The 14,409-nt window shown below is 47.0% G+C and overlaps 2 protein-coding genes across 2 annotated transcripts; one reads left to right on the top strand and one right to left on the bottom strand.

Moving 5' to 3' along the window:
• Nucleotides 1–7,353: 7,353 nt before the first annotated feature.
• Nucleotides 7,354–9,632, bottom strand: CCR75_005490 (uncharacterized protein; the record flags this gene model as incomplete). The annotated part of the gene is made up of 6 exons (XM_067963571.1): nucleotides 7,354–7,766; nucleotides 7,844–8,148; nucleotides 8,232–8,814; nucleotides 8,893–9,136; nucleotides 9,227–9,371; nucleotides 9,464–9,632. 6 exons carry the CDS (start codon nucleotides 9,630–9,632, stop codon nucleotides 7,605–7,607), a joined length of 1,608 nt encoding a protein of 535 aa, XP_067820289.1. The 3' UTR covers nucleotides 7,354–7,604.
• Nucleotides 9,633–9,723: 91 nt separating this feature from the next.
• CCR75_005491 (uncharacterized protein) lies at nucleotides 9,724–13,656 on the top strand (the record flags this gene model as incomplete). The annotated part of the gene is made up of 1 exon (XM_067963572.1): nucleotides 9,724–13,656. The coding sequence occupies one exon, from the start codon at nucleotides 9,724–9,726 to the stop codon at nucleotides 13,033–13,035; it is 3,312 nt and encodes a 1,103-aa protein (XP_067820288.1). The 3' UTR covers nucleotides 13,036–13,656.
• Nucleotides 13,657–14,409: the final 753 nt, after the last annotated feature.

Raw genomic sequence — 14,409 nt, 5'->3', positions numbered from 1 at the left:
AATTTTAACTGACCAATCAACATCGTTTTAGAAATTAAGTGGTCACATAGCGACCACTCCATCCAATGACAGTCAGAGTGATTGTCGTTTAAGGGAGGGGTGATGTAACGGAGTGTATCGTTACATGATATAAACACTTGAAGAATGTTAATTAATATATTATCTAAAAGGTAGATAATATTTGCAGGATATTACTTTCTATAGTAATATTCAGAATTCTTATTCATAAATAGGTATAGACCATTATACCTATTTATTCCGCAGACTAATCAGCTGTAGGAGTAATCAAAGAGAGAGTTACAGATAAGATAAAGATAAGGATTCATTTACATCTTTAGTATTAGATTATAATTAAGTTAGCATTTACAAAGATAGAAAAAGAGACACTTAATTATAATTAATACAGTTCTCATTTTACCTTCTTAAAGCTAGTTGCCTTAACAGAACTAGTGTACGTGAAATAACGTAGGTGCACCACTCGCAACTGAAGCAGTGCGAAGTGGACTTGTACTGAAGCAGTACAAATCGTAGTGCCCCGTTACACTGACCTTATGTCACACCGCTTCTTTAGAATAGGAGCTCAGCCAATTTATGGCACCTTTCGTGATGTAAATTTGTAAGTGACGATTTCTACGGCCACCTTGCGTGTTAACTTCCGGGCCAGCCACTGCCCGCCTGCGCTTGTGGTGAGTGGTATAGCCTGTGACCAGCAAGTTTTGACGGCCGACTTTACCCGGCACATGCTAAAAACTCACCGTTCCCTACTCATCGCCTGGCGTTCGGTCAACGTTCTTAGCATGCGCTCGACCTGACGGAAACTGCTGCGCCGCAGTCTTCTCTCTCCCGCACCATGCCGAACGTCCTTCGTCGCAGCCTTCGTACGGTGCCGTGGTAAGCAGTGGAGCGCAAGAGACTTCACTGCAGCGTTCATGCCGGCTCCAGCACAAATTCCGCCATCATTACTTCCGCAACTTACCTGCAAATCTACCGCCCAGCGAAATCTCTCTAGACACTGCAGGCTCCCAAATTGTGTCCCCACCAAGCAGTTCAAAGTCGTATCAGCTGCTTTTGCTCTCTCCTCCACCAATCACGCCACTTGCCACTCAATATGAGCTGGTGCTTGTGACAGGCGGAATTAGCAAAGGCAAACGAGCTCGCACTGATGAGAATTTTGCCAATATGTTAATGAAGCCTCGCCTAAAGCTTCTCGCCGGCATGACAACGAGTAATTACTTTGACGTTTTTGGAAACGTTGAGGTCGAGTTTGAGTGCTGTCTATCGGGTCGACGAGGCCGCTCTCCCTAAGTTCCAGCTTGTACCACGCAACGTACAAACCACCGGACCTGGCTGTCAGCAAGGAAGCTAGTCACTTCCTGACTAAGCACTACACGACAGTTGTGAAAAACCTCTTAGCCGACTCCAATTCAAGAGATCATCGGGGAGATGAAGACGACTGAAAAGAAAGCTAAACTTCAGCTTCTCCCAGATCGTTTGGCCGCCGCCGATGCCATGGTAGCGGGCTTTTAACAGGCAATGCGCTCATCGAGTAATCCTGACACACTGACGTTCATTGGATTTATCGAAACCCTCTAGCGTATAATACCGCACTCTTGCAAGAAATGCGTGATCTTAGCCCCAGGGTGAATGAGCAAGCACGGCTTCATATGCTTAATCGCATTTTGAGTACGTCCAATCCCTCGGCCACCACTACCTTTGCTCGGAAGTGGGTCGAATATATCGGCACCAGGGTGCCTAGAACGCATTAAGGCGTGTTTCGATGAGTTGACCAGTGGCATCATCAATTTGAGTTGGCGACTATCGTTCGCGCGACCAGCGCACTGTTTTTCTTCGAATTGGTGCTGATGTGCACAGCTCCCTAGCTCTTTGAGATGGACTATTGGCCTCAACGCTTGACGGGACGGTCAGTGCCCTGGATACCAGCACACAACCGCCGCCTGCTTCACCCAAACATGTTAATGGTCCTTCTCCGCTGTACGATTGGGGCAGACACTGTTTTCAAATCTGGAAGCAATTACAGGGTCAAGGGGTTATGGTTGGTGATCTCGAGTACCTTGCCTGGCGAATCCATCACCAAGATGAGCGCGTGTATACCGGTCCACAGCCCCGCAAGAATCGACTTGACTTCGCTATGCTGTCGGAGGATTTCCGCAATGCGTTGTACGGTGACTCCAGGTATTTTCAACCCAAGGGCGCAGATGACCACCTGGCACACACAATGACCTCACGATTCATGTTCCAGCCACATCGTCACGGCTGCTGGCGCATTCTGAATATCTACTTGACTACTCCGATTTTGTCGCTGCCATCCTTGGCGAAGCCCAGCAGAAGCATAAAGAGTTAAGGATCTCTAGGCTGCATCTAATACGGGCATAGTGGGGAAGCAGTAAAGTTCATGCAAAGACAGCTACAGGCCCTGCAACGCAAGCTGCAAGGTCAACACTCCAAAGACATTGCGGCTGCACTTGCTACGCTCGACCATGCAGCAAGCCAATACCGTGTTGAGCGGGATAACGCCTCCCAAGCCAGCTCAGATGCTGCCCTGGATGCGTACCGTGACTGTGTGACCGATCTCGAGGCTATAGCCAAGACTTAGCCTTCGAATTTCAGGTTCAGCATGCAGAGTCACCCTCAAGGTACTTCTTCCGTCCGCTCGACCCTACACTCCGTCGGGTTAGCATCGAAGAAGTTCGGACTCCTAGTGACGCCATCTCGTGAAATCCTGCGGACATCTCAGCGAGCTTCCGAGCTCACTGGGGTCGTATCATGGGCGCAACCAGTCTTACTAGACCATCATCACCCCTCAATCCCAGAAACCAACCGAAATAGTTAGACACAATTAGCAAGCGTCTTACACCTGACGATCTAGATCTACTGAGCGATCCAATTTTTGGGGCTGACCTCGCCGACGCGCTCAAACAAATGAAGGCCAACTCCTCGCCGGGCATGGACGAACTTACAGCGGGCTTCTACCAGGCTGCTCTCGATGTATTTAAGGAATGCTTGGGTAGAGCGTTCAACTACCAGTTGCTACACGGAGAGCTCCTCCCTTCCCAGCGCAAGTCAGCTGTGTGCATGTTGCACAAAAAGGGCCCGCGTGACGACCCCGGCAACTTTCGCCCGATTTCGCTCATTGGGGTTGATGTGAAGGCGCTGTCCAAAGTGCTGACTTATCGCCTCCAGCTCTTCCTTCCCAATGCTTATCCACACCGACCAGAAGGCGTTCGTAGAGGGCCGGTCTATACGCCACCACGGGAGGTTCATGGCTGATCTGCAAGATCTAGTGACTGCTCGCGAGGAGAAAGCCTTCGCCATGTTTCTCGATTTTGAAAAAGCATCTGAGGCATTAAGTCGCAGTTTGACCTGGTTCAGCTGTTCTGCGATGGCTCTGGAGCCAAGCTCAACCTTGCCAAATATGTGCTGTTGCCTCTTAACCGGCAAACCGACCCACCTAATCTCTCCGGCATCAGGGTGCTTAGGCGTGGTCAGACGGTCAATTTCCTGGGAATACTGTTTGGTCAAGATCCAGTCGACGAGGCCACTGATAGTTTTGGACAGACGTTTAAACGACAGTTTCCTCCAATGATCCACCGCGCTCGCACTGTGCAAGGACGCCTGCTGCTTGCCTTGACGATGGTGTTATCTCGGCTGTGGCACTGCACTGTTCACGTGCCAATCCCGCAGCGTGTGGTCAAGCAATGGCAGTCCACATTGAACCGCTTTGTAACTCGCTCGTCGATATGAACGCAACGCCAAACACATCCAACTGATCTCCAAGGAGTTTTTGTATCAATTTCGTTCAGGAGGTGGTCTGTTCATACCTTACATCGAAGCACCACTCAAGCGTCGGAAGCTAAACCTGCTCCTCCACATCATATCCGTGTCGATCGCAGTCAAGTGTAACTGGACCACGCCGGGAGTCGTGTTGCTATCGCTCGTGTTGCCCACGTGGGGTACTAAGCACCCCCTCGACTTCCTCACTATTAATCCCATGCGACACGGCGCCTTGCTTAGTAAAATGTGCTGTCCCAATGGTGGCACCATGTCTGGCGACTGTGGTATGTGATAAAGTGGGATGTCACTTGGACAGATCTCGCTCCTCCTTTGCCTTGGCTATGCGCTGAGTCAGCCGATTTGGTTTCACACCGCGGCTGATTCCCAGTTTGAGCTTGACACCCGGGCCGACAGCTCTGGCACAACAAGACGTAGTCTGTGCATGATTGCCGGACCTCAGCGCAGTTTTCAACAATACATCGCAACAACCTTCAAGCTTAGGTGTCTCGCGGAATTTCCTGAATGCTACTGGTGCGTGGCCAGATGTAGATGCATTCGCACGAACCCACATTGATTGTCGGTTTTTGTCAGTCTCTGTGTACCGCCGGTATATGTGGCTCAGACGCCTACACCACGAAGCCACCCAAGTGTTTAAAAGACTTCACGACCTAAGCTCAATTGCACCGCTTCCACCTCCAGGAGTAGTCTGGGTGTGTCCCAGGTCACCCTACGTCGGTGTCCAAATGGGTGACCGCGTTTGTGCCGTGCCCTCGGTGCCTAGATCCCAGTTACTTTTTTGTGTGGAGGGCATCAACACCTTCTAAGCCACATCCATTCAGCTGCACGACGCTCGAGCTACGCCAGCTAATAATCAAGAATATGTGAACCAGTGCAAACGCCTTCGCCGCTTGCTGCTTCTGATTTACGAGGATTTACAATTCCGACTTGCCTTTGTATTTTGCTAGTGCGTTCGAGATTCTCTTTACTGCGCGATGCTCACCCCAATATCATGTACTGCGTTCGAGACAGATGCATTGCGGCGAAAATTGAAAAACATCTATATTTCGATTGCGTCCTACCAGCCGACCTTTGGTCTGTCCTATTTCAAGGCTGATCGGCTTTCTTCGTTGTCGCACTTTCATGGCTCGACGTTGCCCTTGGCCGCCCACCAAGCTTAACACAGATTTGGCAAAAATATGGCGCTGCGGTTCACGACTTGTGAAAGTCACAGGTTGCGCTGCACTTAATCTGCTGTGGACTGAGCGTTATGAAGGTTTGTATCGACGGCGCGCGCCTCTTCTTTTAGGACCAGCACTTCGGATCGTCTACACATAGTGCGCATCCGTGTGCTTGTTTTCGTCGGCTGTACGAAAAGCGACGACGTGTGTCGCACCGAACAGTGATCACCAGCTTCGGCACTCGCACTCGCTCGGTCCGTTTTTGAAAGCCAACTATACTCTATTTTCCGGGAGAACTCTTTAAGCGTTCCCTTTAAGATCGAACTTCGTATTGTCTTTACGGCACAACTATCTCGCCTTTTCTAGGTTAGTATACTCCGGCTTAGGCATGGGGAGGTCAACAGTATACAGACTACTTGAACTCAGCGCTTTGCAATTTAAAAGTTTTCTAGAAAGCGTCAGAACTAATGGCAAAATAGTAGTAAGAAAAAAAGCGCACTGGAAATTGAACCGGCCGCCGTAGCCCCGTTACAGATAATACCCTCTCATGATTGAAATCGGTAATACCTAATCGATTTATGGGCTTGACATGTGTAATCTAGTTTTTTGGTAGTTTTAATTTGATATAGTAGGGTACATATTAGTCCTACCTAGGATAAGGTAATTTACATATAAAAACTTAATAAAGTCTAATTCTCCCTTTTTTATCGAAGCGTTACGTTACGTTCTGAGGCTTTGGTGATGATTGCTACGGATCGAAAGCCTTTGAGAGGCGCGTACTCTTGGGCACTTGTTGCCGTACGATCATACGTATCGTTAACCCCTTCATTCAGGACTAGACAGCTCTGCGAGCTGTATGACTCGATGAGTGTTTATTTTTTCCGTAGAGCTTAGTAGCTTTTCGGCCTATAAAACTACCTCTCATATAAGGAGCAAGGTAGCCCCTCAACATCCACGGTAAACTCACTATGGAGTTTAACACAGCAATTTCTCAATAAAGTGAGCCTAATGTCGTGAGCGCTGGCAGAATTGTCACCTGTTAGCATTGGGCGCCGCAGAGCAGTACGCTCAATCTGTGGTATGAGTTTGGTTTAAAAAGTCCATTGCCGACACATTCGAAGCTATGGTTGTGACAGTGATGTCTGTAACGAGGCCAAAGCTAACGTTCAAACCCTAATGAGTAGGCTGTTTCTACGATGGGGTGTCCCGTTACATATATATAATTAATATAAAAGGAATGATAAAGGAGGATAAAATTAGGGTGTTGATCGATACCCACCCCTCCCTTGTTCCATACCCACCCCTCTTGCTGGATTAGGCAATACATACATCATTATCAGGCAACACATTGATCACCCCTAACCCCTAACATCCACCCTCTATATTTCCTTTATATGAAATAACCGGTGGAAAATCATGATTTTGCAATACAAGCACAACGCTTCCTTCCCCACTAATTCTTTCCATAGCGCCATTTTCCACTTAGGGTGCTACCTGAGTTTAAGCATGTTGAGCGAAATGTCGAACAAACTGCGATTGTTGCGATTGATTCTGCTGTGCGGCGCTGCCGTTTATGCCGTGGCACTGGTCACAATGCACGGACATGCTCTGCATCAACCAATGCTAATTAGAAGAAAGCAATGCCAATTAGAAGACAAAGAAGAACAAGAGTAGTCGCAAAGAACGAAAAGAACAAAGATAAGAAAACGAATAATCGAAGAATACGACATCGTTAGTGACAAGTTGATTTAGCAGTAATTTTTACATCGCGTCTCTGGTCTGGAAATTACATCTTGTATTGGGTGGATGTTAGGGGTCATACGTGATCAATGTGTTGCCAAATATTGTTGGAGTATTGCCTAATATAGTAATTGGGGTGGTTACGGAATAAGGGGGGTGGGTATCGATCGACGCCCTAGAATTATTATCCTCTAATAATTTACATAACATATCCAATATTATGATACACGGGGATATTACTGCCTCAGTGCGACAGTTCTGTTCATTAATTGATTTAACTTTAAATTAACCTCGCTGCTAGAATCTATTTTATACTAACTTAATTATATAATAAGACAAAGCATGTAATAAAGTGTTATCTGTCTCTCGCGCGCGTCCAGCGCTGACTGGACCGCGGAGCAAGTAGATATAATGGCCTATATCTACCAAAGGATAAGACTTCCGAATATTACTATGTAATGTAATATTCTCCAAACATTATCTACCTTTTAGGTAATGTATCAATTAACGACCTTTAAGTGTTAATTTCATGTAACGATACACCCCGTTACATTATCCCTTATTGTTCCATAATAACATTGGTCACCGCATCCCGTTACAGTGGACTCGGAGGTTTAAGTCCACACGACTCTCGGATATGTCAACAGACACAACGTTGCACTAAGTGTGTTGACGACGGAGAGAGCGAGTGGCACAAAAAATATGGTAACTATTAGATGGTTACTATGCAAGCTGTATTTTACAGCAAATTGTTACTCTATAGACACGAAAGATTTCGTTGAGAAATAAACAAAACTTATAATTTCCACATGGAGGTCAAGGAGAGTTAGGTACAATCCATCTTAACTTTCTACGTAATTAATAAGCAGAGCGCATGATACAGAAGCACATTGCCTAAAAAATTGGGGCTAGTCGGTCATAATCCACGACTTCTCCGCAGTCGGTACCGAAAACCAGGTGCCGGTCATTGAATCTGGCAGATATTATTCGCGCAGAGGTGGACTGCGTTTCAAACCATCGCACCGGATTAGGCTCGTACCACCTCCAAAGCGCCGCCTATTCATGGGTATGTCGAAGGAATCATTACAACTAGTACATAAATTTTCGAATTTTATATCTAGCATGCACCTCACCTTGCCGGTCGATGATACACTAACTAGCTTGCGGTTGTCAAACTGGAGCGCTTTGACACCGCCGTGCTCGCGATTGCTAAATGTACACAACGATTGCTGAGTTCTGACGTCCCAAGCCTCCATACCCTGCTCTGAATAGCCAGCAACAACTACAGTCTCATCCATTTCAAGCGCCGAAATGGAACCTTCACACAAAGCTGATTTTGACAAAATTCTCGCGCTCTTTCCACCCCACCAACGAACCGTGCCTTCATCGCCAGCGGACCATAAGACCCTTCCTTTGGTATCTGCTTTCACGACAGCACCTAGAAAGCCAATCAAGTTATTAACCACAGATAATTAAACACAGTTTCGTGCAGATTACATGATCAAACGTCATTTTAGATACCTGGGTGGCCGGCGAGTCTGTGTGTGAGTCTACAACTACGCATATCAAACACGCGAATCAGACCGCATGATGTTCCACAAACGAGCGTATTACGCAGTAGCATCAAGCTTGTAATTTGAGGGCATGTTTCTCTCTGCGAACGTGGCAGCATCGACTTGTGAATCTTACTTGATGGAATTGACAGAATGATCTCCCCTTTTGAAACATCCCAAACATTTGCTTCTCCCTTTTCTGTCGATGTCGCCAGATGCAGAAAAGTGCCATCATTGTGGTCGATTCGAACATTAACCACTTTGTCCTTTGCACGTGTCCTAATAAAGGGTACCATTCCGAGGCTAGAGCGATGGGAAATTGACGTCGTTGGCGAAGCATTCACCAACGTCGTAGTATCGATATTGCGACTTTCCAAAGAAGCAAAGCTCCAAATTTTGACCGATCCGTCAGTGCAGCCAACCGCTAGGGCTTCTTCAGAAATGTCGTAACATGAGGCATTACTTTGAGTCATAGATGCGCGCAGGCGCTGTTTTTCGAGCGACCATGAGTAAAAATTTGCGCGCTCTTGGTCGATGCAACCTGAAACTAGCTGAAGACAAAAATAACTTATTGTTATGCATACGACTAGTACTCTCGTCTCAAGAACTTTTGTTTGACTTACTCGCACCTCATGGTTTCGACTAAATCGATTATTTAATAGGACTGGATTCTCAAATGCCTTGCGAGAATTCTTATGCATCTCGTTCTTTATTTCAAGCACGTCTTCCAGCTTCAAAGTTCGCGGCGGCCTATCAAACCACTCGTTTTCCGCTGTCATGAGCTTTAAGTCATGCACATATTCCCGCATGGACGTGCGCTCATTCAGTAAACACGCCCGGATAGCAGGAGGCGACCCTCGTCGATTCACATTGCTGCCATCATAGGCGTCAGAATCAAAATTTCATACCATTTGTTTACGAAAAGGACACTCTTTGTAATAAGACACAGCAATTGCTACTTACGGTGAGGGTGCGTCCACCTCTCGATAGCAATAATTAGCGGCGCGTCGGAAGCAATTGATTAACAACGGTTCGTACGGAACATCAGCTGAAATCTCCCACACTGATGGCTTCATCATCTCTCTTGCCCAAACCTGATTAAGGCACACTGTATAACATAGCGAAACACCCAGAGGAAATAGATCGACGTCAAAATGCGCAAGCTATTGTTTTCCATCTATTACATGTCAAACTACGCACCCATCAGTCGCGTATCTGCAGATCCCACGAAGGCTAATACACGAGCTAGCAATATGGGCTTTCCTAATAGCACATTGATTGAGGTTGCTGGGTCTGCCATGGTCCACCGGAAAGCGAGGGGGAGAAAGCTGGCGCCGACTGATGCCTTTTCAAAAGTTTGTACAGACATAAAAGTAATTAAGTGAAATTAGTCCATAAGCTGCGAATTGATATTTACATTTGAAGGTGCACACTGAAGGGGGCGGAAACGAGACGCTACTATGTCATCAAGCGAAGAGGAACTGGACCGCAATCTTTCGGAGGACGAGGATGCGTCAGAGGACGACATTCCAGAAGAGGAGGATGAAGAAGAGGAGGAAACACCTGTGAAGAAGCGCAAGACCGCGGACAGCAAGCCTAAGCCCAAGAAACGCCGCAAACCCATTAATAAGTTCATTGAGGAAGAGGCTGATGTTGACGAAGATGAAGAAGAAGAAGAAGACGAAGACGACGATTTTTATCGCTCAGAGCGCCAGATGGCCGAGGAAGTGGAGGCTGGCCACTCTTACCGCTATGAACCTCAGGATCGCACACAGTTCGACGAGTCCGAGAGTGCTGAAGCCATTGTCAACCGCATTAAAAAGCGCCATCAACAGAGTCGAAAGCAGTATGATGGTGATGAAGAGGGTGGCGATGTGATCCAAAGTGAAGTGGCGCAGCAATCATTACTGCCATCTATACAGGATCCACGGATGTGGGTGTTCAAGTGCAAGCCTGGCCGCGAGCAGCATCTCGTCGTGGCGCTCATGAATAAATTTATCGAATTTGCGCGTCGTGGCGAGCCACTCATGATCAAATCTGTCGTGGCTTCTAAGTCCAAGGGATTTATTTACGTGGAGGCAGAGCGTGAACCACACGCTAAAGATTGTCTAAATGGCCTGCGTGACGTGCAGCAGTGGTCAATGAAGCTCGTTCCTATACATGAAATGACTTCCGTTCTGACAGTGCAAGTACGCAGAAAGCCACTAGTCACAGGCGCTTGGGCACGAATGAAGCGCGCAGGACTCTACAAGGAAGATCTCTGCAAGGTCATTGAAATTCTTGACAACGGCGCGCGGGCGGTAGTAAAACTGCTCCCACGGCTTGATCCGATCGTTTTGGCTGGAGGCGAGCAGCCTAAGTATAAGAAAGGTCAACGTCCACCACAGAAACTCTTTCATGCAAATATGGTTCCCGGAGCCGATGTGGCTCGTCGACGGTATCCTTCGACAGGAGAAATGATGGATACATTCGACAATGATTTTTATCAAGACGGATTTTTGATTAAGGAAGTAAATGTTGCTACGATGCTTATTACAGATGATGTTAATCCGACTTTGGATGAAATTAATCGTTTCTCGACTGTTGTTGGGGGAGATGGCGAAAACACAGCCGAAGAAATGCTGGCGTCTATTGAATCAGACGATTGGAAAAACAAAGTGGACCTTACGAAGGGTGATACGGTGCGGGTGATTGAAGGTGATCTGGTAAATCTCATGGGTGTCGTACTGAGCACAAATACAGCCAACGACACTGTACGAGTCATGCCGCTTCATGAAGAGATTAAAGATACAATTTTGGATTTCCAGTTAAAACAACTTATGAAGTATGTCAAAGTAGGAGATCATATCAAGGTTGTGTCTGGTTTGTACTCCGGCGAGACTGGTACTGTCGTGGCAGTAGATGATGGCGGAGGCGCTCCAGTAGCCATTGTACTAGTGGATAGTATGGCACGTGAAATTCAAGTTCGTGTTCGTGACTTGCAAGAGTCTGCGGAGATATCGCACGGTCTTGATTCATACAAGGGCAAAGAGCTGTACGATCTCGTCGCTCTGGCTCATGGTGATGTAGGTGTAATTGCCCATGTCGGGCGTGAAAGCTTCACGGTGCTTTGCCAGAATGGCCAATCACGAAACATCTCGGACCAAGAAGTGCAGCGCAAAATTGTGTCTTCGCGCACGACAGCGGCTCTCGATAAAAAACATAATCATGTTAGCGTGGGAGAAATGGTCAATGTGTTGGAAGGGCCCTTTTCAGGTCATAGTGGTACAGTGAAACACATTTACCGAACCTATCTATTTATCCACAACAACCGCGTAACGACGAACTCGGGCATGTTCGTGACGCGTGCGCGTTGTGTGGTACTTTCCGGTAGCAAGGCGCGTTCTGATATGATCTCGAACTCTGCAGTGCCTCGAGTGGGCGCCGGAATGCGCCAGCAAAATCAACGAGGTGGGAGATTCCAGCGTGAGTCCGATTTGGTCGGCCAGACTGTGAAAGTGAAGAAGGGGCGTTGGAAAGGATACATCGGTATTGTCGTCGACGAAAGCGACCAAAAAGTTAAGGTGGAAATCCATTGCAAGGCAAAAGTCGTGGATATTGATCGACTCCATATCACTGTGGCGGGCACGCGCGATGGTGGTGTGATCGACAAGCCTCGCTACGCTGGTACGCCAATGACTGGCGCCACGCCGCTGCCGTCGCAGACACCACTTCACGGCAGTGCCATGACACCGATGGCAACTCCACTGCATCGTGGTATGGGCACTCCGCAATCTTCTGGTCGTGGAGGCGATGCTTGGCATGTTGGCAACGATGATGCATTGCTAGAGACACAGATGAATCAGGAGAAGGATATTACGCACGCTACTAGTTTTGGTACTCCTCTTGAACCTACGGCGCCGTCAAATGACATGTCCGACAGTAGGTACATAAACTCAGCAACTCAAATGACTCCACGCTCCCCAAAACGAGAGGGAATAATGCCTGTAATACCAGCTGCAAACCCAATGACTCCTGGACTCAACCCTGCGACGCCTGGTTTAAACTTGTCGACACCTGGGCTACAGCCAAGAACTCCGGCCTACATGATGGGACATATTCCGACGACGCCAGGTCTAAATCCAACGACGCCTGCACATGTATCAGCCGCAACTCCTGGTATCGGTCACGAGCCGATCAGCATGGAGCCAATGACTCCAGGCTTTAATCCCACAACGCCTGGTTTGTCTGCAATGACTCCTAGTCTTAACCCTATGACGCCAGGAATAAACACTCCCGGCTATAGCCACAACCCAATGACTCCCGGCTTTGGTGCCGCAACTCCAATGGGTCGAATGAATCTAGCTGTGACACCTGCGGCGACCCCTGGCATGATGGGAGGCACTGGCATTCCTATGACACCAGCGTTCAATCAGGATTCTGGCGACTTGTTAATCGGTGGACTTGCTAGCGGTGAAGTGACTTGGAAGATGAAGGGTGTTGAGGTTGAGGTGCTCGCTGGCGAATCTAGTGGTTCTGTGGGTGCTATTATAAGTGTGAGCAGTGGCTCATGCTCAGTTGACGTGGATGGCCGTGTGGTCACTGTTTCATTTAATGATGTGCGACCAGTAGTCCCAGAAAAGCAGGATTCGGTAATAATTCTGTCAGGCGATGAGGCGGGCTCAAGAGGATCGCTGATTGGCACAGATGCCTCGGATGGTATCGTTAAGGTCGACGGGGGCTCCGAGATTAAAATTTACGCTATTGCATCCCTAGCAAAGATCGCACAATAAGATTCTAGGAAGGAAAAGTGGAGCAACAGTCGATAATTGCCACGAAACTATGCGCAGCGTGGCATTATGTGTCTAATGCAGCATTTTTTAAAGCCTTTGGTATGCTTTTGCTGAAGACACAAATCGTTAAGAGAAGAATGTCTGGAATTTGTCCTCAGATAATGGGGTACTGCATTCGATTAAGTTTTGTTTGTCCAAAGTCATTCTAACATCTGAAAGCTGCCCGCGGCGCCAGGTTGGTGGCAACAAGCTGCGCACAACTGGTGACCGTGAATGTAACGGGATGTCACGTAACATATACGAGCTCTCTCCTGCCCAACACCGTCGCCAAGATACCGTTAACTAAAGGAGCATCATACGGGGTAGATACAAGCAGTGCAGCATTGGAAACTTAGGCTAGCATAGGATAAATACGGCGCTCGTTGAAGATAGATCTAAGCGGATTTGTTATCTCCACCTTTTCTTTAATCATCGGAAACTGGACGAAGACAGATCATTTCATGTGGTCTGAGATCAGCGTTTTGCAATCAGCTGTGCGTATTAATGCAATCTGATACAGATGGTGCAGAGCGCGTCGTCTGCTATCAATAGCGTCAGCTTTAATAACTAATCGAAATTAACCAGTGCACGACAAGGAACGTATTGCCAAGAAATATGCACTAGTTAAGTTTAGGGTCTATCTCTTAGTGGATAGACACCATTTATTGTTTACAGGCCATGCTTGTTTTACGAACGGGCCTAACCAGTCCACATCTTTCACAAATAATGGCGAGATGGTTCTCTTTCTTCGCGGAGCATGACTTTTACGCAGACTACAAACCAGGACGTTTCAACGTCGTAGCGGATGCCCTTTGCGCTGGCCTGAAATTGAGCTGGCTACGCCATCCAACAGTGAGGAGAAGCCAGTGTTGCAACAATAAGTGTTCCGTCTTCAACATTACTTGACGACTTAAGAAGAGCCTATTAATCAGATAACGCTCGTAAAAGATTTAATGAATCACCTCAGAAATCCATTACAACAACCCTAAAATGACTTTTAAAATTGTATCGATCTTCAACAGATCGATACACAATACGCATTTGTTTACTGTATCATACATGTAACGGGGTGTATCGTTACATGAAATTAACAATAAAAGATTGTTAATTAATATTATCCAAAAGGTAGATAATATTTGGAGGAAATTACTTTAAATAGTAATTTCCTGAATTCTTATCCATAAATAGGTATAGACCATTATGTCTATTTATTCCGCAGACTAATCAGCTGTAGAAGTAATCAAAGAGAGTTACGAGATAAGATAGATAAGAATTCATTTACATGTTTAGTATTAGTTTATAGTTAAGACAACATTTACAAAGATAGATTAACAA

The sequence above is a fragment of the Bremia lactucae genome, linkage group LG1 (genome assembly GCF_004359215.1).
Source record: "Bremia lactucae strain SF5 linkage group LG1, whole genome shotgun sequence".
In the NCBI taxonomy this organism is placed as follows: domain Eukaryota; phylum Oomycota; class Peronosporomycetes; order Peronosporales; family Peronosporaceae; genus Bremia; species Bremia lactucae.
This window is presented reverse-complemented; position numbering and strand designations above follow the sequence as displayed.